We start from the raw sequence: 26,886 nt of genomic DNA on the forward strand, positions 1-26,886 counted from the left end.
TCTCCTACCAAAATAAAAGTTTGACACAATTTTCTACAAAAAATAAAATTTTAACAAAATTTTCTATGGAAATAAAATTTTGACAAAATTTTCTATAGAAATAAAATTTTGACAAAATTTTCTAGAGAAATAAAATTTTGATAAAATTTTTTAGAGAAATAAAATTTTGACAAAATTTTTTAGAGAAATAAAATTTTGATAAAATTTTTTAGAGAAATAAAATTTTGACAAAATTTTTTAGAGAAATAAAATTTTGACAAAATTTTTTAGAGAAATAAAATGTTGACAAAATTCTCTATAGAAATAAAATTTCGACAATTGTCTACAAAAAATTGTTGCTGTTTGAAAAAATGTGCTTTTTGTCAAACAAAATTTAATCTCCTGTTAAGAACTAGCCTAATACATATGTATGTATTGGTATTGATATTTGTTTCTACCCTGTAGGAACCCTGTAGGAAGACTGGGGTCTAATGTCTCAAAGTCACCACTTTTCTCAACTATTATGGTGACATATTCAACAAATTGTCTACACTTGGTAGACATTTTTGACAGCTGTAAAAAAAAATATGAGCAAAAGAAATTTAAAAAGACTAGTGAAAAAACAATCGAATATAAATATCGCAAAAAAAAACTTCGGAGAGGACAGTGAGCCTGTGCAGAGTTCGGAGGACATTTTATTGCATCTTTGATGGATAGGACAAACAGAAATTAGAATTTTCGAGTTAAAATAGTGGTTAATCGAAACAGCATCAACCAGAAATTGGCCAGAGGAACTACTGGTTAATTTAAAGAAGGAAAACCTAGATATTTGCGGGTATGATAGGTAAAATCTGTTTAAGCAACGTATTATATTATATATTATTAATTTTTATATTTTCAGTCGTTATTTCTAGTTGTGCAGAATTGTCAGATAAATGTCACAAAATAAGAAAGCTGGAAGCGATGACAACGGGACAACTTGATCTATTTATTGAACTAGCTATAGGACCCATGTGTGATTCGATTTTATTGTATGTTAATCTTTTGCAAATACACAACATAAAAAATATAAATTAAATCAAAAAAGTAAACTTACTTTTACAAAAAAAAAAATCCAAAAGTGTTGACTAAAGTAACGATAAAGTACTACTGACTCATTAGTTCCAATGTCTCCATATGGTCCCATAAGTACCATCTAGTCAGTAGTTCTATTGTCAGTAGTGGATTTTCAATGACAAGCATATGTTAAATGTCTATAGCAAAATATATTGTGTGGGGGTATACTTTGTCAGTAGTACTGGTGACATAGTCAATAGTGATTCACTACAGTTTCACTATTGACATTTCCTACAGGGTATCTTCATATATATATACGGCTAAACATATGTATATATATGAATATATACTTTGTTAAAACATGTCTCATATAATGTGCCCCTATATTTATAGAAACTATTGGACCCCCATATATAGAGATATTACAATAGCTCTCATACCTTCATCATGTCAATCAGATTTATTGGTCACGGCATCAAAGGCATGTCATAAAATGTTTATATTGTTTGAGCTTTATAATTTGCACAAACTCATTACATATTTAATTATGACATCATAGAGAGGAGCGAGAGCTTTTAATTTTTTCTTTGTTTTTGTACTTTTGGGTGATTTAAAGATGATACCGCTCTTGTGTAAAAATAATGCTTACCTTTAAACTGTATTTAATGAAACAAGTAAGGAAAATCTAGAGTCGGGCGAGGACGACTAAATTATACCCCGAAACACTTATTTCGATATTATATTATATTTTTTCCATCAGTTAGGATTCGTTTCCACACGGTCTTTTCAGTTAAAACGGAAATTGACCCCTAATTTTATTTTGTAGTCGATTTTCATGCTTCAGTTAAAATTTTGTCAACATTTTATTGCTACAGAAAATTTTGTCAAAATTTTATTTCTATAGAAAATTTTGTTGAAATTTTATTTCTATAGAATATTTTGTCAAAATTTTATTACTATAGAAAATTTTGTCAAAATTTTATTTCTATAGAAAATTTTGTCAAAATTTTATTTCTATAGAAAATTTTGTCAAAATTTTATTTCTATAGAAAATTTTGTCAAAATTTTATTTCTATAGAAAATTTTGCCAATAGTTTATTTCTATAGAAAATTTTGTCAACATTTTATTTCTATAGAAAATTGTGTCAAAATTTTATTTCTATACAAAATTTTCTGAAAATTTTATTTCTATAGGAAGTTTTGTAAATTTGTTTGATTTCTTTAGAAAAATTTTTTCTATGAAGAATTTGGTCAAAATTGTATTTTTATAGAAAATATTGTCAAAATTTTATTTCTATAGAAAAGTTTGTCAAAATGTTAGTTCTTTAGAAAATTGTGTCATAATGTTATTTCTATAGATTTTTTTTTTCTAAAAATCTTATTTATTTAGAAAATTTTGTCAAAATTTTATTTCTATAGAAAATTGTGTCAAAATTTTATTTCTATACAAAATTTTATGAAATCTTTATTTCTGTAGGAAGTTTTGTAAATTTGTTTGATTTCTTTAGAAAATTTTTTGTCTATGAAGAATTGTGCCAAAATTGTATTTTTATAGAAAGTATTGTCAAAATTGTAAATTTTCTGAAAATTTTATTTCTATAGAAAATGTTGGCAAATTTTTATTTTTATATAATTTTTTTTCACAATTTTATTTCTATAGAAAATTTATAGAACCAGCTTTTTGCTTAAAATTTTATTTCTATAGAAATTTTCTAAATAAATATTTCTCTAGAAAATTTTCTGAAAATATTATTTCTATAGAAAATTTTGGCAAATTTTAATTTTTATATAATTTTTTTCACAATTTTATTTCTATAGAAAGTTTATAGAACCAGCTTTTTTCTTAAAATTTTATTTCTATAGAAAAATTTTATTCTATAGAAAATTTTGGCAAATTTTTATTTTTATATAAGTTTTTTCACAATTTTATTTCTATAGAAAATTTATAGAACCAGCTTTTTTCTTAAAATTTTGTCACAATTTTATTTCTATAGAAAATGGTGTCAAAATTTTATTTGTTTTGTTTGTTATTGTTGGTTTCTCTTCAATCATTATTGTTGTTTTTGATTTCAGCTTAAAACCATGCATTGACTAAACTACAGGTGTAGTACATCCAACCATCTTGCAGTCTATAGGGCTTTGCCCAAATAAATTTGACAAGCATACTTTTCCTCTGTTGGTTAAGCTACACTTGTAGTTTAGTCAATGCATGATTTTAAGCTGAAGTCAAAAACAACAACAATTGTATTTCTATAGAAAATTTTGTTGAAATTTTATTTCTATAGAATATTTTGTCAAAATTTTATTTCTATAGAAAATTTTGTATTTCTATAGAAAATTTTGTCAAAATTTTATTTCTATAGAAAATTTTGTCAAAATTTTATTTCTATAGAAAATTTTGCCAATAGTTTATTTCTATAGAAAATTTTGTCAAAATTTTATTTCTATAAAAAATTGTGTCAAAATTTTATTTCTATACAAAATTTTCTGAAAATTTTATTTCTATAGAAAATTTTGCCAAAATTTTATTTCTATAGAAAATTTTGCCAAAATTTTATTTCTATAGAAAATTTTGTCAAAATTTTATTTCTATAGAAAATTGTGTCAAAATTTTATTTCTATACAAAATTTTCTGAAAATTTTATTTCTAAAGGAAGTTTTGTAAATTTGTTTGATTTCTTTAGAAATTTTTTTTTCTATGAAGAATTTTGTCAAAATTGTATTTTTATAGAAAATATTGTCAAAATTGTATTTCTATAGAAAAGTTTGTCAAAATTTTATTTCTTTAGAAAATTGTGTCATAATGTTATTTCTATAGATTTTTTTTCTCAAAATTTTATTTATTTAGAAAATTTTGTCGAAATTTTATTTTTGTCAAATTTAAATTTAAATTTTGTCAAAATTTTCTATAGAAATAAAATTTTGACAAAATTTTCTATAGAAATAAAATTTTGACAATATGTTCTAAATAAATATTTCTCTAGAAAATTTTCTGAAAATTTTGGCAAATTTTTATTTTTATATAATTTTTTTCACAATTTTATTTCTATAGAAAATTTATAGAAACAGCTTTTTGCTTAAAATTTTATTTCTATAGAAATTTTCTAAATAAATATTTCTCTAGAAAATTTTCTGAAAATTTTATTTCTATAGAAAATTTTGGCAAATTTTTATTTTTATATATTTTTTTTCACAATTTTATTTCTATAGAAAGTTTATAGAACCAGCTTTTTTCTTAAAATTTTATTTCTATAGAAAAATTTTATTCTATAGAAAATTTTGGCAAATTTTTATTTTTATATAAGTTTTTTTTCACAATTTTATTTCTATAGAAAATTTATAGAACCAGCTTTTTTCTTAAAATTTTGTCACAATTTTATTTCTATAGAAAATGGTGTCAAAATTTTATTTGTTTTGTTTGTTATTGTTGGTTTCTCTTCAATCATTATTGTTGTTTTTGATTTCAGCTTAAAACCATGCATTGACTAAACTACAGGTGTAGTACATCCAACCATCTTGCAGTCTATAGGGCTTTGCCCAAATAAATTTGACAAGCATACTTTTCCTCTGTTGGTTAAGCTACACTTGTAGTTTAGTCAATGCATGATTTTAAGCTGAAGTCAAAAACAACAACAATTGTATTTCTTTAGAAAATTTTGTTGAAATTTTATTTCTATAGAATATTTTGTCAACATTTTATTTCTATAGAAAATTTTGTATTTCTATAGAAAATTTTGTCAAAATTTTATTTCTATCGAAAATTTTGTCAAAATTTTATTTCTATAGAAAATTTTGCCAATAGTTTATTTCTATAGAAAATTTTTGTCAAAATTTTATTTCTATAAAAAATTGTGTCATAATTTTATATCTATATCCAAATTTTCTGAAAATTTTATTTCTATAGAAAATTTTGTCAAAATTTTATTTCTATAGAAAATTGTGTCAAAATTTTATTTCTATACAAAATTTTCTGAAAATTTTATTTCTATAGGAAGTTTTGTAAATTTGTTTGATTTCTTTAGAAATTTTTTTTCTATGAAGAATTTTGTCAAAATTGTATTTTTATAGAAAATATTGTCAAAATTGTATTTCTATAGAAAAGTTTGTCAAAATTTTATTTCTTTAGAAAATTGTGTCATAATGTTATTTCTATAGATTTTTTTTTTCTCAAAATTTTATTTATTTAGAAAATTTTGTCGAAATTTTATTTTTGTCAAATTTAAATTTAAATTTTGTCAAAATTTTCTATAGAAATAAAATTTTGACAAAATTTTCTATAGAAATAAAATTTTGACAATATGTTCTAAATAAATATTTCTCTAGAAAATTTTCTGAAAATTTTATTTCTATAGAAAATTTTGGCAAATTTTTTTTTTTTTATATAATTTTTTTTTGAAATTTTATTTCTATAGAATATTTTGTCAAAATTTTATTTCTATAGAAAATTTTGTATTTCTATAGAAAATTTTGTCAAAATTTTATTTCTATAGAAAATTTTGTCAAAATTTTATTTCTATAGAAAATTTTGCCAATAGTTTATTTCTATAGAAAATTTTTGTCAAAATTTTATTTCTATAAAAAATTGTGTCATAATTTTATATCTATATCCAAATTTTCTGAAAATTTTATTTCTATAGAAAATTTTGTCAAAATTTTATTTCTATACAAAATTTTCTGAAAATTTTATTTCTATAGGAAGTTTTGTAAATTTGTTTGATTTCTTTAGAAATTTTTTTTCTATGAAGAATTTTGTCAAAATTGTATTTTTATAGAAAATATTGTCAAAATTGTATTTCTATAGAAAAGTTTGTCAAAATTTTATTTCTTTAGAAAATTTTGTCAAAATTTTATTTCTATAGAAAATTTTGCCAATAGTTTATTTCTATAGAAAATTTTTGTCAAAATTTTATTTCTATAAAAAATTGTGTCATAATTTTATATCTATATCCAAATTTTCTGAAAATTTTATTTCTATAGAAAATTTTGTCAAAATTTTATTTCTATACAAAATTTTCTGAAAATTTTATTTCTATAGGAAGTTTTGTAAATTTGTTTGATTTCTTTAGAAATTTTTTTTCTATGAAGAATTTTGTCAAAATTGTATTTTTATAGAAAATATTGTCAAAATTGTATTTCTATAGAAAAGTTTGTCAAAATTTTATTTCTTTAGAAAATTGTGTCATAATGTTATTTCTATAGATTTTTTGTTAGAGACGCAAAGTCGATTCGGTTTTTCATTACTCTCTAAACACATCATATCGTTGTAATTGAATTGCCTTTAATGACATTTATCATCAATACATTACTATCCTTCATTTGTAATTATGTACCCATGAATATACATGAATATAAAACAGTTAGTCTGAAATAAAGATTCGTTGAAAGCAGAACAAGTGTGTCCGACTTATTTCTACAGGTTGTGGGCCCGGATCCCATATATTTCAGTAACTCAATTGATTTGGTTGTCTAATTAAAAAAAAAAACAATTTTTTTTTTTCTGGAAGCCATGTCTAATAACGGAGTGAGAATTGAGCCACTAAGCGCTAATAATTATGATACGTGGAAGCTGCAGATGAAAGCTATTTTAATAAAAGCCGATTTATGGAATTTCGTCCAAGAAGAGACACCAACAGCAATTGATACAAAATGGATATCAAAAGACCAAAAAGCGTGTGCTGAAATTATGCTGTCTATTGCTCCTTCTGAGTTGGGATTAATATCTAAGTGCGGCACATCTAAAGAAATGTGGGAGAAATTAAAATCTACATTTCAATCAAAAGGCCCTGCAAGAAAGGCGACGTTATTAAAACGTGTTGCATTGGCACGTATGAAAGAGGGAGACAACGCACGTGATCACCTTAATGATTTTTTCGAAGCCGTAGGACAGTTGAAAGAAATAAATGTTGAGATAGGCGATGATTTATTGGCCATACTTCTCTTATACAGTTTACCAGACTCTTTCGAAACGTTTAGATGCGCTCTTGAAACAAGAGATGAGTTACCATCACCCGAACTTTTAAGAGTAAAGATAATGGAAGAAGACGAATCGAGAAAAGTCAAATCAGAGCGAGAGAGTCAAAGTGCATTGTATGTGGGAGGTAATGGGAACAGTAATTGCAACCGACCCCAAAGAGAGTCAAAGTGGATCAACAAAAGAAAAAATAAAAAACAAAACCAAAGCTGTTTCAAGTGTGGTAGGTTGGGGCACTATGCTGTCAATTGCAAAGCAAAACAATATAGCAATTACCATAAGGAGAAAGATTTTAACACCGAAAAGTCATTATTTAATTGCACAGATGCTGCATTTAGTTGCGTCGACGTTGAAAACAGCTGGTGCTTGGACAGTGGCTGTACGTCTCATATGAGCTCTAATTTCAAAGAATTTTACAACATGAAGAAAATAAAAAGAACACTGTGTCTAGCAAATGGACAGACAAGCGAAATTTCTGGAATTGGAGATATTAAATTGAACTTTATGGAGGATAATCGTGAGTACAATTTTAATGTCAAAGATGTTATGTACGTAAAAGACCTTCGTACCAACTTGATGTCCATATCGAAATTGGCGGATAAAGGCTATGAGGTACGATTCACTAAAAACGAAGCACTCATTGTTGAGAAAAATAAAATAATTTGCAAAGCAAACAGAATTGGAAATTTATATTACAAAAAGAATTCAAAAGACATGGTGAACGTTGCAAAGGACAATGATTTGAATGAAATGGATTTATGGCATAGACGACTCGGTCACTTAAATGAAAGTGATTTAAAAGCACTCGCAACATCACAAAAAGCTCACGGAGTTGACATAAAAATTGGCACCAAATTGTCACCATGTACAATCTGTCTCAGCGAAAAGCAAGCTCAAAATCCATTTAAGAAAAACAAAGGTATTTATGCAAATAGCGTATTGGAGATTGTACATAGTGACATTTGTGGACCCCTACCAGTAGCCTCTCACTCACAATATCGTTATTTCGTCACATTTATTGACGACTTTTCCCGCTATTGCGAAGTTTTCTTTTTAAAACACAAATCTGATGTTTTCGATGCATTTAAAAATTTTAAGAATTCTGCTGAAAATTTTACAGGTATGAAAATAAAATTCCTACAAACCGATAATGGAAGGGAATACCTGAGTGGACCATTTAATAAATTTTTGATGGAGGCTGGTATCCAACGACGTTTGACCGTCCCCCATACCCCGCAGCAAAACGGGATTGCTGAACGAAAAAATCGCACTCTACTGGAAATGGCCAGATGTCTTCTTAAGCAAGCCGGTGTACCTCAAATTTTTTGGGCCGAAGCCATTAACACATCTTGCTACATCCGAAACAGATGCCCTACAAAATCATTAAATGGAGATTTGCCTTACACATTGTGGACCGGTAAGAAACCATCATTGAAACATATGAGGCCATTTGGAACGAAGGCATACGTATTGATTAAAGACAAATCCAATAATAAACTAGATTCCCGATCAGAGGAATGCATTCTCGTAGGTTACTCAAATGAGGCAAAAGCGTATAGAATGTGGTCAGAGTGGAGACGAAGGGTAATCATCAGCCGAGACGTAAAATTCATCAACGAGAACACTGACAATATTTTAATTTCACCTCCCATCGACGTAATCGAAGATATGGAATTAGAACCAGAGAGTGAAGGAGAAGGCAAAATAACAATTGAAAGTGAAGACGAAGTTGAATCGAAAGAGGACGAGGATGAAATAATAGAAAATGGAGAAAACGGAACTGGTAGTGATTTAGTTGATGGAGCACCAAAAGTAAGTAAAGGAAGACCAAGAATATTGAGAACAGGTGCAAGAGGTCGGCCAAGGAAAATAAGTGCCAAAACAAATACGCAAAATAATAATGAAGAGAATGAAAGAGACCAAGATGAAAATGAAGACGAATTCAAAGACTGTGAATATGCGAATGCAGCATTAGCCGGAGACCCGTTGACTTTTAGCGAAGCTATGAACAGTGAAGAAAGCAAGGAATGGCAAACAGCAATAGAGGACGAATACATAGCCCAGCTGATCAATGGCACTTGGGAGATTGTTGAAAGACCATCAGAAAAGCAAGTGATAGGTAATAGATTGGTATTTAGAACAAAAGAAAACAACAAGAAGAAAGTGAGATTGGTTGCGAAGGGCTACTCCCAGAGGCCAGGAGAGGATTTTACAAATACGTATTCCCCTGTAGTTCGTGCGTCAACAATACGACTGGTATCTGCTATTGCAGCTCAAAGAGATTTAGAAATTCACCAAATGGATTTTGTGACAGCGTATCTTAACGGGGATTTGGATGAGAATATTTACACTGAAATACCTGATTTTCTCCCCACTTTTTTAGAACAAATAAAGAAAGATAAACAAATAGGAACGAATGTGAAAAAGTGGAAACAAGCAAAAAGTTTATCGAAGAAACGGATAGATGATTTAAACAAAGCAAAGAGACCAGTATGTAAATTAGTAAAAGCTCTATACGGCCTACGACAATCTGGACTTCAATGGTATAAAAAATTAACAGATAAAATGCTTCAATTAGGACTCAAATCATCTCAACAAGATCCATGCTTATTTTATAACAAAAAAGGTAATAAAATTATGCTAATTACTATTTATGTAGATGATTTGCTTATCGCAACAAATGATGATAAATGGCGTGAAAAACTTAAGAAATCATTAGCAGAATCTTTCGAAATGAAAGACATGGGAAAAGCTACGAAGATTTTAGGTATCGAATTTTCACAAAATTTAAAAGAAAACTATATTTTTCTAAATCAAAAGAGCTACGTGAATTCAATACTAAAGCGATTTAAAATGGAAAATTCAAAACCAGCAAAAACCCCTTTAGATCAAAATTGTAAATTGGATAGACAAAAACCTGATCAAAACATAATGAGTAAATATCCATACCAAAGCCTGATCGGTGCCATGATGTACCTAGCCGTTTCAACTAGGCCCGACATAGCGTACCCAGTGAATTATTTAAGCCAGTTTAATAGCAATTACAGCACAGAACATTGGCAAGCTGCCAAGAGAGTTTTACGATATCTCAACGGAACAGCAGATTATGGACTTTTGTATCGGAAAAATTCCTCAAATATTTACGGTGTTGTAGATGCAGATTGGGGAAACAATTTGAGTGATCGAAAGTCGTATTCTGGATATGCATTTGTACTTAGTGGTAGTTTGATATCGTGGGAAGCTCGCAAGCAACGCTCAGTGGCACTGTCCAGCACTGAAGCAGAATTTTTGGCCATAACTGAAGCAACAAAAGAAGCACTCTACCTCAGACGCATTTTGAATGAAATTGGTTTTCCAATAGACAATATAACAATTTTTAATGACAGCCAGAGTGCACAGAAATTAATTCAGTCAAATGCACATCATTCTCGAACAAAGCATATAGATGTTCGACATCAATTTTTGTATCAAACACAACGTAAAGGATATATTCAACTACACTATAAACCCACTGAGGATATGGAAGCCGACGTTCTTACCAAAAGTTTGGGAGCAAATAAACACTTTAAACACATCCACAGTTTCGGTATGACCAGCGCTCAATCCATTGCTGCCTCACGACTTTGAGGGGAGGTGTTAGAGACGCAAAGTCGATTCGGTTTTTCATTACTCTCTAAACACATCATATCGTTGTAATTGAATTGCCTTTAATGACATTTATCATCAATACATTACTATCCTTCATTTGTAATTATGTACCCATGAATATACATGAATATAAAACAGTTAGTCTGAAATAAAGATTCGTTGAAAGCAGAACAAGTGTGTCCGACTTATTTCTACATTTTTTTTTCTCAAAATTTTATTTATTTAGAAAATTTTGTCGAAATTTTATTTTTGTCAAATTTAAATTTAAATTTTGTCAAAATTTTCTATAGAAATAAAATTTTGACAAAATTTTCTATAGAAATAAAATTTTGACAATATGTTCTAAATAAATATTTCTCTAGAAAATTTTCTGAAAATTTTATTTCTATAGAAAATTTTGGCAAATTTTTATTTTTATATAATTTTTTTCACAATTTTATTTCTATAGAAAATTTATAGAAACAGCTTTTTGCTTGAAATTTTATTTCTATAGAAATTTTCTAAATAAATATTTCTCTAGAAAATTTTCTGAAAATTTTATTTCTATAGAAAATTTTGGCAAATTTTTATTTTTATATAATTTTTTTCACAATTTTATTTCTATAGAAAGTTTATAGAACCAGCTTTTTTCTTAAAATTTTATTTCTATAGAAAAATATTTTCTATAGAAAATTTTGGCAAATTTTTATTTTTATATAAGTTTTTTCACAATTTTATTTCTATAGAAAATTTATAGAACCAGCTTTTTTCTTAAAATTTTGTCACAATTTTATTTCTATAGAAAATGGTGTCAAAATTTTATTTGTTTTGTTTGTTATTGTTGGTTTCTCTTCAATCATTATTGTTGTTTTTGATTTCAGCTTAAAACCATGCATTGACTAAACTACAAGGGTAGTACATCCAACCATCTTGCAGTCTATAGGGCTTTGCCCAAATAAATTTGACAAGCATACTTTCCCTCTGTTGGTTAAGCTACACTTGTAGTTTAGTCAATGCATTGTTTTAAGCTGAAGTCAAAAACAACAAAAATTTTATATCTATAGAAAAAAATTTCCAAACTTTTTCTATAGAACGGCTGAGGGCCGTCCACTTTTCCTCTGATTTGAAGTAATTCGTTTGCGTTTTTTTCACGATTTTCAATTTAAATTTTTTTCCTTTTCATGGTATAAATAAAATCTACAATATACATAAATACATACATACATACTCGTATGTGGATGTGTGTATAAATTTAATTATTTGAATTTATTATACTTACAATGTTTACTCTTCTCTGCCGCCACATTATGTGGGCCTTGAGTCACAATGGCCACCACCATTAGATACAACAAAATCCATTTGGATGAGTATAGTGAATGCAAGGTAATGCCAATGCTACTCCAGGCTCTATTCATCATTGTCACAAATGCCGTGGAACGTTGTGACGACCACGATGATGACGAGGACGACGAGAACATATCCATTGACACTTGCTTTGCCATTGCTGACTTCTGTGGGATGGAGGTGAGATTTTTTGACAAACAATTTGCCACTGCCCTTGTTTTATTCGAATACAAATTTTGAGTTTTTAAATGGCAGTTGTTATTGTTGTTATTGTTGGCATTATTGTTGTTATTGTTTTTATGGCTTTTAGGGGGTTTGGTGGTAACGTGAATCATTGTAGAATGGAATTTTTCATTTTTTGCCAGAATTTCAAAGTTATCGTTGCTGCATTCAATGCTGAGAACACCTGTTTCATGGGCATCCTTTTCTTGACTTTCTTTAGAGTCCAGGCTATTGCCATTTGCCAGTGCTAAGATTGCCATCATATCATTAACGTTATCATGCAACTCCTTAGCATTCACTTGAACAATTTTGTCCGGTGGCCCCGGGCCACAGGATGTCGGTTGCAACATATTCCTTATGTTTGTATTGTGATGCCGCCGTTCTTACAAACCTCAAAAATTTTCGACCCCTTCCTCTTTCTCTTTAGTTGTTTACCTTCCCACTTTCCTTGGGATATCTATGGTGGTATCGAAGGTCCTTAGTTTCTTGTGGCTGATACTTTCCTCTGGGGATTTTCATCATTGTTTAGCAATTAAACATAATTTTCAAAAGTCTGTGTTTTTGTGTAAGCCAGATGAGAGTTTGTGAGTTTCTGCGAGTAAAATAATTGTTGTTTTAATTGATTTTTTTTTTCACTATGTTAGGACTCCTGTAAGAGGTCTGCAAAAAAGAAACGTGAAAAAGAAGGATGATGATAAATAAATAAAACGAAATTTAATAACCTTAGTAGAAGGGGAAAAATGGATTTTCGAAATTAATAAAGAGTAAAGAAATTTATAGCCCTTAAGAATTGTACATAAATTCTCATAAATAAAGGATTTTCACATATTATATTTAATAGAAGAGATATCACATAGGAAAATAATAATCAATACAAAATTTTCTAAAGAAATAAAAAAATAAAGAGTTAAAATCTTCTATTAAAAAATCTATTAAAATAAAATGTCACCAAAATTTTCTATAGAAATAACATTTTCAGAAAATTTTCTATAAACATAAAATTTTCTATAGAAATAAAATTTTCAGAAAACTTTCTATAGAAATAATTTTTCAGAAAATTTTCTATAGAAATAAAATTTTTAGAAAATTTACTATAGAAATAAAATTTTGAGAAAATGTTCTATAGAAATAAAATTTTGAGAAAATATTCTATAGAAATAACATTTTCAGAAAATTTTCCATAGAAATATATTTTTAACAAAATTTTCTATCGAAATAAAATGTTTATAGAAATAAAACTTTCAGTAAATTTTCTATAGAAATAAAATTTAGACAAAATTTTCTATAGAGATAAAATTTTGAAAAAATTGTTTATAGAAATAAAATTTTGATAAAATTTTCTATAGAAATCAAATTTTGTTAAAATTTTCTATAAAAGTAAAATTTTCAGAAAATTTTCTATAGAAATAAAATTTTCAGAAAGTTTAATATAGAAATAAAATGTTGAGAAAATTTTCTATAGAAATACAATTTTGACACAATTTCCTATAGAAATAAAATTTTCAGAAAATTTTCCATAGAAATATATTTTTGACAAAATTTTCTATCGAAATAATTTTTTTTTGGAAATAAAATGTTCAGTAAATTTTCTATAGAAATAAAATATAGACAAAATTTTGAAAAAATTGTCTATAGAAATAAAATTTTGATAAAATTTTCTATTGAAATCAAATTTTGTTAAAATTTTCTATAAAAGTAAAATTTTCAGAAAATTTACTATAGAAATCAAATTTTGTTAAAATTTTCTATAAAAGTAAAATTTTAAGAAAATTTTCTATAAAAGTACAATTTTAAAAAAATTTTCTATAAAAATAAAATTTTAAGAAAATTTTCTATTGATATTTCTGTTGAAAAATGTTGTCAAAATTTTCTATAGAAATAAAATTTTGACAAAATTTTCTATACACTGAAAAACAGTGAACCCACCAGGAAGAAAACTTTTGGTTAATTTTAGAAAATTTTGAAAATGTATAGAATATTTTAACTACACACAAAAATTTTTTTCTGATTCAATCACCAAATTAATTGACCCAATTAATTTTTTAATTGAAATGTCTTCAATCACGAAAATGATAGTATCAATCACAGTTTTAATTGGGCATAAAAAAAATCTTGATTAAAACATTAATTGATTTTTTTCAGCAAATTTCAAATAATTAAAAATTTAATTGATGTTGATTGCAAACCTCAATTAATTTATTAATTAACAAGTATAAACGGCCGTAAGTTCGGCCAGGCCGAAGCTTATGTACCCTCCACCATGGATTGCGTAGAAACTTCTACTGAAGACTGTCATCCACAATCGAATTACTTAGGATGCGGTAACACTTGCCGATGGCAAGGTATCTTAAACCTTCCTAACATCGTCTTCTAAATTACAAGGTAGTCCATACGTAGTATATATTAAACTAACCAAGGCCGATTAAATACGTATATAATTAAGTTTAAAGTTTCTATAGAAATAAAATTTTGACAATTTTTTCTATAGAAGTAAAATTTGGAAAAAAATTTCAATAGAAATAAAATTTGGAAAAAAATTGTCTATAGAAATAAAATTTTTACAAAATTTCTATAGAAATAAAATTTTTACAAAATTTCCTATAGAAATAAAATTTTGACAAAATTTTCTATAGAAATAACATTTTGACAATGTTTTCCATAAAAATAAAATTTTGGTAGATTATTTTTGGCTCGAGTGGCAACCATGAATATGAACCGATATGGACCAATTTTTGTGTGATTGGGGATCGGCTATATATAACTATAGACAGATATGGCCCAATTTTGGAATGGATATTAGCGGCCTTATACTAACACCACGTTGCAAATTTCAACCGGATCGGATGAATTTTGTTCCTCCAAGAGGCTCCGGAGATCAAATCTGGGGAACGGTTTATATGGGGACTATATATAATTATGGACCGATATGGACCAATTCTTGCGTGTTTGTTAGAGACGACATTCTAACACCATGTTCAAAATTTCAACCGGATCGGATGAATTTTGCTCCTCCAAGAGGCTCCGGAGGACAAATCTGGGAATCGATTTATATGGGGGCTATATATAATTATGGACCGATATGGACCAATTTTTGCATGGTCATTAGAGAACATATACCAACACCATGTATCAAATTTCAGCCGGATCGGATGAAATTTTCGTTTCTTAGATGCTCCGCAAGCCTAACCGGGGGATCGGTTTATATGGGGGCTATATATAATTATGGACCGATGTGGACCAATTTTTGCATGGTTGTTAGAGAACATATAACAATACCATGTACCAAATTTCAGCCGGATCGGATGAAATTTGCTTCTCTTAGAGGCTTCGCAAGCCAAATCGGGGGATCGGTTTATATGGGGGCTATATATAATTATGGACCGATGTGGACTAATTTTTGCATGGTTGTTAGAGACCATATACTATCACCATGTACCAAATTTCAGCCGGATCGGATGAAATTTGCTTCTCTTAGAGGGTCTGCAAGCCAAATTTGGGGGTCCGTTTATATGGGGGCTATACGTAAAAGTGGACCGATATGGCCCATTTGCAATACCATCCGACCTACATCAATAACAACTACTTGTGCCAAGTTTCAAGTCGATAGCTTGTTTCGTTCGGAAGTTAGCGTGATTTCAACAGACGGACGGACATGCTCAGATCGACTCAGAATTTCACCACGACCCAGAATATATATACTTTATGGGGTCTTAGAGCAATATTTCGATGTGTTACAAACGGAATGACAAAGTTAATATACCCCCCATCCTATGGTGGAGGGTATAAAAAAGGTAACTATTTTCAATTACTTTCTGAATTGGCTTAGAGTTTTTATTTGGATTAACAAATGATTGTTTGAAATACATTTTTAATTAAAAATTAAAAAAAATCAGCACTTTTTGCACCCACCACCATAGAATGGTGACGGGGGTATAATAAGTTTGTCATTCCGTTTGTAACACATCGAAATATCGATTGCCGACTATATAAAGTATATATATTCTTGATCAGGGAGAAATTCTAAGACGATATAACGATGTCCGTCTGTCTGTCTGTCTGTCTGTCTGTTGTAATCACGCTACAGTCTTCAATAATGAAGCAATCATGCTGAAATTTTGCACAAACTCGTCTTTTGTCTGCAGGCAGGTCAAGTTCGAAGATGGGCTATATCGGTCCAGGTTTTGATATAGTCCCCATATAAACCGACCTCCCGATTTGGGGTCTTGGGCTTATAGAAATCGTAGTTTTTATCCAATTTGCCTGAAATTTGAAACCTAGAGGTATTTTATGACCATAAAGAGGTGTGCCAAAAATGGTGATTATCGGTCCATGTTTTGGTATAGCCCCAAATATAGACCGATCTCCCGATTTTACTTCTTGGGATTATAGAAACCGCAGTTTTTATTCAATTTACCTGAAATTGGAAATCTAGAGGTATTGTAGGACCACAAATACGTGTGCCAAAAATTGTGAGTATCGGTCCATGTTTTGGTATGGTCCCCATATAAAACGACCTCCCGATTTGGGGTCTTGGGCTTATAGAAACCGTAGTTTTTATCCAATTTGTCTGAAATTGGAAATCTAGAGGTATTTTAGGACCATAAAGAGGTGTGCCGAAAATGGTGAGTATCGGTCCATATTTTGGTATAGCCCCCATATAGACCGATTTCCCGATTTTACTTCTTGGGCTTCTAGAATCCGAAGTTTTTATCCTATTTGCCTGAAATTGGAAATCTAGAGGTATTTTCGGATCACAAAGAGCTGTGCCGAAAACGGTGAGTATCGGTCCATATATTAGTATAGCCCCCATAAGAACGATCTCCCGATTTAACTCCTTGGGTTTCTAGAAACCGTAGTTTTTATCTGATTTGCCTGAAATTGTAAATATTCTGGTATTTTAGGCTCACAAAAACGTGTGTCGGATTAAGTTTTTATCGGTCCATTTGGTAATGCCTCCATATAGACCGACTTCACTTCTTGATGGTGTAGAAGGCACACTGATCATGAAAATTGCTTGAAACTCAATGTAAAATTTCCAGATTTTACTTCTACAGATGTAAGATTTCAAATCAAGACGTTATTTTATAATTTTCTTGCATACTTACAAGAGATGTTACTGATTCCTCTAAAACTCAAACAAAAATGGTTCTTATAAATCCAGAATCTGATATAGTCCTCATAGGAGAAATCTTTAAATTTATCTTCGGGAAGTGTCCTCAAGTCCTCAAGCCCTCCTGAAATTTCAAAGGAAACCCTAATATTTGGTTCATGGTGGTGGGTATTTAAGATTCGGCCCGGCCGAATTTAGTGCTGTATATACTTGTTTTAACTGAATTAGTCTTCCGAATTTGATTAAAAAGTTAATTGTATCAATTAATTTTTTAATTAAAAATTTTAAAATTTTCAATCATTGACTTAATTAACTTAATGTTTCTATCATGCTTAAAAAGTTAATTGTATCAATTAATTTATTAATTGAAAAAATTTTCAACTTCAATTAACTTTTTAATTGGAAATATTTTGGTGATATTTTTTCTGTGTAAACAGTATTACAAACGATGACATCACGCCGATATCACAAAAATAAGTAAATATTTTTCGACAGCCCACAAAAAAAAGCGTCGCCAAAAAAGTAGTGAAAATGTTCTTTTTGGATCCGGAAGTGGTGCAAAATTGGCGCAAAAGCGATGAATTTAACATTGGCTTGTCATAGGACGGATGTCCACCATTTTAACAGCCGTTGCACTGGATTTGCATCACTTCTTAAGGTGTGATGCGAATTCAGTGTTTTGGATGTGAATTAAGAAATTTTGTGATATTTTGACAAATTTTTTTATGAGTTTTAATGCATTCTTACACTTGTATGGAATGTTTGGCATCAAATATTTTAAAAAATTCGCAATTTTTCTAGAATGGATTTGACATTTTTTTCAGAAAATGTTAAACAATTTTTACCATTTTATTAATTCTTAATCTATTTTTAGCCTATTTGAAACAAAAAATTTTAAATTTTCCATTAAAAATATGAAAAAAGCGAGTTATAAAAATCTGAATTAAAAGAACTTCCTGTGCAGCTAAAATAAATAACTTCTTTAGGAGGACATTTTTCGAAGTGCTTTAAAGTTGTGCCCTTAGAAGAACTTCCAAATTTGTTTGCTGGGAAATTTAATAAATTTTATTAGACATAATTAATTTTTTTAAGTTTTTAAAGAAAATTTTGTAGTTTGAAGGAAAAAATTTTATAAATTGTATAAAAGTTTGACAAAATTTTCTATAGCAATAAATTTTAGACCAAATTTTCTATAGAAATAAAATGTTCAGAAAATTTTCTATAGAAATAAAATGTTGACTAAATTGTCTATAGAAATAAAATTTTCAGAAAATGTTCTATAGAAATAAATTTTTCAGAAAATTTTCTATAGAAATAAAATTTTGACTAAATTGTCTATAGAAATAATTTTTTTCAGAAAATTTTCTATAGAAATAAAAATTTCAGAAAATTTTCTATAAAAATAAAATTTTGACACAATTTTTTATAGAAATAAAATTTTCTATATTAATAACATTTTCAGAAAATTTTCTATAGAAATAAAAATTTCAGAAAATGTTCTACAGAAATAAAATTTTCAGAATAATTTCGATAGAAATAAAATTTTCAGAAAATTTTTTTAATTTTTTTTTTTAATTTATTAATTAACAAGTATAAACTGCCGTAAGTTCGGCCAGGCCGAAGCTTATGTACCCTCCACCATGGATTGCGTAGAAACTTCTACTGAAGACTGTCATCCACAATCGAATTACTTGGGATGCGGTAACACTTGCCGATGGCAAGGTATCTTAAAACTTCCTAACATCGTCTTCTAAATTACAAGGTAGTCCATACGTAGTATATATTAAACTAACCAAGGCCGATTAAATACGTATATAATTAAGTTTAAAGTTTCTATAGAAATAAAATTTTGACAACATTTTCTATAGAAGTAAAATTTGGATAAAAATTTCAATAGAAATAAAATTTGGAAAAAAATTGTCTATGGAAATAAAATTTTTACAAAATTTCTATAGAAATAAAATTTTTACAAAATTTCCTATAGAAATAAAATTTTGACAAAATTTTCTATAGAAATAATATTTTGACAATGTTTTCCGTAAAAATAAAATTTTGGTAGATTATTTTTGGCTCGAGTGGCAACCATGAATATGAACCGATATGGACCAATTTTTGTGTGATTGGGGATCGGCTATATATAACTATAGACCGATATGGCCCAATTTTGGAATGGATATTAGCGGCCTTATACTAACACCACGTTGCAAATTTCAACCGGATCGGATGAATTTTGTTCCTCCAAGAGGCTCCGGAGATCAAATCTGGGGAACGGTTTATATGGGGACTATATATAATTATGGACCGATATGGACCAATTCTTGCGTGTTTGTTAGAGACGACATTCTAACACCATGTTCAAAATTTCAACCGGATCGGATGAATTTTGCTCCTCCAAGAGGCTCCGGAGGACAAATATGGGAATCGATTTATATGGGGGCTATATATAATTATGGACCGATATGGACCAATTTTTGCATGGTCATTAGAGAACATATACCAACACCATGTATCAAATTTCAGCCGGATCGGATGAAATTTTCGTTTCTTAGAGGCTCCGCAAGCCTAACCGGGGGATCGGTTTATATGGGGGCTATATATAATTATGGACCGATGTGGACCAATTTTTGCATGGTTGTTAGAGAACATATAACAATACCATGTACCAAATTTCAGCCGGATCGGATGAAATTTGCTTCTCTTAGAGGGTCTGCAAGCCAAATTTGGGGGTCCGTTTATATGGGGGCTATACGTAAAAGTGGACCGATATGGCCCATTTGCAATACCATCCGATCTACATCAATAACAACTACTTGTGCCAAGTTTCAAGTCTGTAGCTTGTTTCGTTCGGAAGTTAGCGTGATTTCAACAGACGGACGGACGGACGGACATGCTCAGATCAACTCAGAATTTCACCACGACCCAGAATATATATACTTTATGGTGTCTTAGAGCAATATGTCGATGTGTCACAAACGGAATGACAAAGTTAATATACCCCCCATCCTATGGTGGAGGATACAAAAGAGGTAACTATTTTCAATTACTTTCTGAATGGCTTAGAGTTTTTATTTGGATTAACAAATGATTGTTTGAAATACATTTTTAATTAAAAATTGTATCAATTAATTTATCAATTAATTTATTAATTGAAAAAATTTCCAACTTCAATTAACTTTTTAATTGGAAATATTTTGGTGATATTTTTTCTGTGTAAACAGTATTACAAACGATGGCATCATGCCGATATCACAAAAATAAGTAAATATTTTTCGACAACCCACAAAAAAAAGCGTCGCCAAAAAAGTAGTGAAAATGTTATTTTTGGATCTGGAAGTGGTGCAAAATTGGCGCAGAAGCGATGAATTTAACATGGGCTTGTCATAGGACGGATGTCCACCATTTTAACAGCCGTTGCACTGGATTTGCATCATTTCTTAAGGTATGATGCGAATTAAGTGTTTTGGATGTGAATTAAGAAATTTTGTGATATTTTGACAAATTTTTTTATGAGTTTTAATGCATTCTTACACTTGTATGGAATGTTTGGCATCAAATATTTTCAAAAATTCGCAATTTTTCTAGAATGGATTTGACATTTTTTTCAGAAAATGTTAAACAATTTTTACCATTTTATTAATTCTTAATCTATTTTTAGCCTATTTGAAACAAAAAATTTTAAATTTTCCATTAAAAATATGAAAAAAAGCGAGTTATAAAAATCTGAATTAAAAGAACTTCCTGTGCAGCTAAAATAAATAACTTCTTTAGGAGGACATTTTTCGAAGTGCTTTAAAGTTGTGCCCTTAGAAGAACTTCCAAATTTGTTTGCTGGGAAATGTAATAAATTTTATTAGACATAATTAATTTTTTTAAGTTTTTAAAGAAAATTTTGTAGTTTGAAGGAAAAAATTTTATAAATTGTATAAAAGTTTGACAAAATTTTCTATAGCAATAAATTTTAGACCAAATTTTCTATAGAAATAAAATGTTCAGAAAATTTTCTATAGAAATAAAATGTTGACTAAATTGTCTATAGAAATAAAATTTTCAGAAAATGTTCTATAGAAATAAATTTTTCAGAAAATTTTCTATAGAAATAAAATTTTGACTAAATTGTCTATAGAAATAATTTTTTTCAGAAAATTTTCTATAGAAATAAAAATTTCAGAAAATTTTCTATAAAAATAAAATTTTGACACAATTTTTTATAGAAATAAAATTTTCTATATTAATAACATTTTCAGAAAATTTTCTATAGAAATAAAAATTTCAGAAAATGTTCTACAGAAATAAAATTTTCAGAATAATTTCGATAGAAATAAAATTTTCAGAAAATTTTCTATAGAAATAAAATTTTGACTAAATTGTCTATAGAAATAAATTTTTCAGAAAGTGTTCTATAGAAATAAAAATTTCCGAAAATTTTCTATAGAAATAAAATTTTGACAAAATTTTCTGTAGAAATAAAATTTTGACAAAATTTTCTATAGAAATTTACTATAGAATAACTTCCTCTTACACCCACTGTGATCACTTCAACCTATTATTGACCGATAAATATTTGCGTTTGCATATATATTGATATTAAATTAACTTTTGCACTCAAAAATTATAACAAAATTTAAATAAAAAGCCATTATGGAAATGTCATATACAGTAAACAGAGAAATGTATTGCAATTCAATAAACCAACAACAACGAAAGCTCATATACATCACACATACATATCCGATAGATAAAAGTAAAGCCAGCCCGGGGGTCATAGTCCATCATTCTTTTCCAACACTTTACAATTTATTGTCCTCTTTTTCAAATGGTCAAGCTGTTGTTTCTTGTATATGTATGTAAAGATACAAGGACGTATATGTGTGTGTATGTTTGTATGTAGTTTTGTTTTCTACAACTACACATACACCCAAAGTCATATGGCTATGCTGATGACAAAAATAATCTACAATTCCTCTTTATGCCCTCGGCATCATTGACCTTTTTTGCCAATTGAAAGCTTGATGGCAGCAGTCGTGCTTAGAGTTTACAGTCAATCGAAACTACCACTTTGATTGTGTCTGATGTGGTGTGGTCTATGATCAAAATCAAAATGGAAATTTGTTAGGATTTTTTAATTGATTTTTCATTAGATTTTTGCAAACATCAACAAGTTCTCAAACAATATAAGGATACGGAAACATGACTGGTCTCTATGACATTGTGTATACATGCATGTGTGTATGTGTGTCTGAATAACTATGTTAATATGTGTGAAAGTCATAGATTTTCAATTACGATCACAGTTAAGTACACTGTGATAATTTCTACACTCACAAATATTTTTTTTTGACTTGAGTTTAGAGATTCCTATAACCTCAACCAATTTTAGGGTATGTTGGGAAGTACACGAATTTGTGAACCCAAAATACCCCAGGATTTTTAGTTTCAAGAAAATCGGATAAAAATTACGGTATCTGGATGCCCAAGCAGTCCAAGCAGTATAGGTCTATACGGAAGCTATGAACCGCTAGACACAAAATCCGACCCACCTATTTATGCACCTAAAACACCACTAAATGTTTAATTTCAGACAAATCGGAAAAAATCACAATGTCTGGATACTGAAGAAGTCAAATCGAGAGATGAGTTTATATGGGGGCTATACCAAAACATGGGCCGATATATACCCTATTCGGCCCTCCTATTGGGAATCTAGATGTGATGTAACATACTTCAAAAATACAAATTGGGAGGATGGACCCAATCGGATAAAAGTTTCGGATCGGTCTATATTCAGTCGGGAGTTCGGTTTATATTTTCGATTTCAAGCAAATCAGGATTAAAATTGATTATTATTAAAACATGTCTAAAACCCTAATGGAACGATTATGAAAGTTGAGCTCAAGCCACTTTCCAATGAGACTAGTCTATATATCGCACTCGGCTTAGTTTTGTCACAGTGGGACTTATAGTAACAATATGTCGAAAAAGTATTTTCAAATTTGCATTTTTCACCAATCTTTTCTTATTTATATAAAAAAATTTTGTTAAAATTTTATTCGTATGGGTAATTTTGTCAAAAAATAATTTATATTCAAAAATGTTGTCAAAATTTTTATTTCTATAGAAAATTATGTCAAAATTTCATTTCTATAGAAAATTTTCAAAATTTAATTTATAGAGAAAATTGTTTTCAAAAATTTTATTTCTATTGAAAATTTTGTCAAAATTTTATTTCTATAGAGAAGTTTTCAAAATTTTATTTCTATAGATTTTTTTCAAAATTGTATTTCTATAGAATAGTTTGTACAAATTTTATTTCTATAGAAAATTTTGTCAAAATTTTATTTTTATAGAAATTTTTTTCAAAATTTTATTTCTATAGATAGTTTTATACAAATTTTATTTCTATGGAAAATTTTATGAACATTTTATTTCTGTAGAAACTTTTGTCAAAATTTTATTTCTATAGCAATTTTTTTTCAAAATTTTATTTTTATTGAAAATTTTGTCACAATTTTATTTCTATAGAAAATTTTGTCAAATTTTTTTTTTCAAAATTTTATTTTTATTGAAAATTTTGTGAAAAATGTATTTCTGTAGAAACTTTTGTGAAAATTTTAATTCTATAATTTTTTTTCAAAATTTTGTTTCTATTGAAAATTTTGTCAAAATTTTATTTCTATAGAAAATTTTTTCAAAATTTAATTTCGACAAGAATTTATGTCAAAATTTTATTTTTATAGTCATTTTTTCAAAATTTTATTTCTATAGATAGTTTTATAAAAATTTTATTTCCATGGAAAATTTTGTGAATATTTTATTTCTGTAGAAGCTTTTGTCAAAATTTTATTTCTATAGCAATTTTTTTTTAAATTTTATTTTTTATTGATAATTTTGTCAAAATTTTATTTCTATAGAAAATTTTATTTCTATAGAAAATTTTGTGAAAAATTTATTTCTATAGAAACTTTTGTGAAAATTTTAATTCTATAATTTTTTTTCAAAATTTTGTTTCTATTGAAAATTTTGTCAAAATTTTATTTCTATAGAAAATTTTTTCAAAATTTAATTTCGACAAGAATTTTTGTCAAAATTTTGTTTTTATAGTCATTTTTTCAAAATTTTATTTCGATAGATAGTTTTATAAAAATTTTATTTCCATGGAAAATTTTGTGAAAATTTTATTTCTGTAGAAACTTTTGTCAAAATTTTATTTCTATAGCAAATTTTTTCAAAAATTTATTTCTATTGAAAATTTTGTCAAAATTTTATTTCTATAGAAAATTTTGTCAAAAATTTATTTCTATAGAAAATATTGTCAAAAATTTATTTCTGTAGAAACTTTTGTGAAAAATTTATTTCTATAGAAAATTTTGTCAACATTTTATTTTTATAGACAATTTTGTAAAAATTATCTTTCTATAGAAAATTTTGTCAAAATTTTATTTCTGTAGAAATTTTGTTCAAAATTTAATTTCTACAAGAATTTTTGTCAAAATTTTATTTTTATACACATTTTTGTCAAAATTGTATTTCTATAGATAGTTTTATACAAATTTTATTTCTATGGAAAATTTTATGAACATTTTATTTCTGTAGAAACTTTTGTCAAAATTTTATTTCTATAGCAATTTTTTTTTTAAATTTTATTTTTATTGAAAATTTTGTCAAAATTTTATTTCTATAGAAAATTTTGTCAAAATTTTTTTTCAAAATTTTATTTTTATTGAAAATTTTGTCAAAATTTTATTTCTATAGAAAATTTTGTGAAAAATGTATTTCTATGGAAACTTTTGTGAAAATTTTAATTCTATAATTTTTTTTTCAAAATTTTGTTTCTATTGAAAATTTCGTCAAAATTTTATTTCTATAGAAAATTTTTTCAAAATTTAATTTCAACAAGAATTTTTGTCAAAATTTTATTTTTATAGTCATTTTTTCAAAATTTTATTTCTATAGATAGTTTTATAAAAATTTTATTTCCATGGAAAATTTTGTGAATATTTTATTTCTGTAGAAACTTTTGTCAAAATTTTATTTCTATAGCAAATTTTTTTCAAAAATTTATTTTTATTGAAAATTTTGTCAAAATTTTATTTCTATAGAAAATTTTGTCAAAAATTTATTTCTATAGAAAATTTTGTCAAAAATTTATTTCTGTAGAAACTTTTGTGAAAAATTTATTTCAATAGAAAATTTTGTCAAAATTTTATTTCTATAGAAAATTTTGTCAAAATTTTATTTCTATAGAAAATTTTGTCAAAAATTTATTTCTATAGAAACTTTTGTGAAAAATTTATTTCTATAGAAAATTTTGTCAAAATTTTATTTCTATAGAAAATTTTTTCAAAATTTAATTTCTACCAGAATTTTTGTCAAAATTTTATTTTTATAGACATTTTTGTCAAAATTGTATTTCTATATATAGTTTTATAAAAATTTTATTTCCATGGAAAATTTTGTAAAAATTTTATTTCTGTAGAAACTTTTGTCAAAATTTTATTTCTATAGCAAATTTTTTTCAAAATTTTATTTTTAATGAAAATTTTGTAAACATTGTATTTCTATAGAAAATTTTGTCAAAAATTTATTTCAATAGAAAATTTTGTGAAAAATTTATTTCTATAGAAACGTTTGTGAAAATTTTAATTCTATAAATTTTTTTTCAAAATTTTATTTCTATAGAAAATTTTGTCAAAATTTTAATTTTAATTTTTAGCTTTTAAATGAATTCTTCTACTAAAACAATTTCATCGTCTAACTTATAAGCGTTTAGTCAATGTAAAAAACAATAAAATAAAGATTGATAAAAAAGAGAAAAATAAAATCCAAGAAAAATGAAAGCCCCCATAGAACCGAATGAAATTAAAAACCTCTTCCGCTCAATCAAAAAAAAAAATGATGAAACCAAAGTTTAAAGCAAGAACTTGGAAATCTGGTGCAGTATCCATCATCACCATCATTGGCATCGTTGAAATCTCATTGCAGATTAATATTGGGGATTTGGTGTCAAGGAAAAAGATTGAATGACAAAATCTTTTGAGTGCTAGCGCAAGAGTGGGGTCAATGACTGTTGAGAGGAGCCTTTTAAATATTAAAAGGCACTTTGGACATAGGAAAACAAAGAAATGGAAAGAAAAGAAACGAAAAATTGCCAAAGCAAAGATAGAGAGTAGAGGAGGCAATGAAGAATAATATCATGGGAAAATAATTGCACTTAAAAAAATCACCTTCACTTAAGAATTTTAATATTGACGTCGATTAATCAATTTTGACTTATGTCAAAAAACGATCTATCGGTTTGTGTAAAGTTTCAATATGTTAAACAGGCAATTTATCAATTTTGAAGATTACAAACAGTCGAGTGCGACTATTCCACTTGGAAATTTTATTTCAATAGAAAAATTTGTCAACATTTCATTTTTATAGGAAATTTTGTCAAAATTTTATTTCTATAGCAATTTTGTCAAAATTTCATTTCTATAGTCGAGTGCGACTATTCCACTTGGAAATTTTATTTCAATAGAAAAATTTGTCAACATTTCATTTTTATAGGAAATTTTGTCAAAATTTTATTTCTATAGGA

At 27.4% G+C, this 26,886-nt stretch overlaps 1 protein-coding gene across 2 annotated transcripts in view; it reads right to left on the reverse strand.

Annotated features, from left to right (window-relative positions):
• Nucleotides 1-26,886, reverse strand: part of loaf (low-density lipoprotein receptor domain containing lost and found) — a 242,989-nt gene that overhangs the window by 195,578 nt on the left and 20,525 nt on the right. For both annotated transcript variants that reach the window (XM_075305963.1, XM_075305964.1), the window contains exon 2: nucleotides 11,913-12,859. In XM_075305963.1, the coding sequence (XP_075162078.1) occupies nucleotides 11,913-12,549 (637 nt within the window). In that variant the 5' untranslated portion in view covers nucleotides 12,550-12,859. The remainder of the gene's footprint in view (nucleotides 1-11,912; nucleotides 12,860-26,886) is intronic.

Source organism: Haematobia irritans, chromosome 4 (assembly GCF_050003625.1).
Source record: "Haematobia irritans isolate KBUSLIRL chromosome 4, ASM5000362v1, whole genome shotgun sequence".
In the NCBI taxonomy this organism is placed as follows: Eukaryota; Metazoa; Arthropoda; class Insecta; order Diptera; family Muscidae; genus Haematobia; species Haematobia irritans.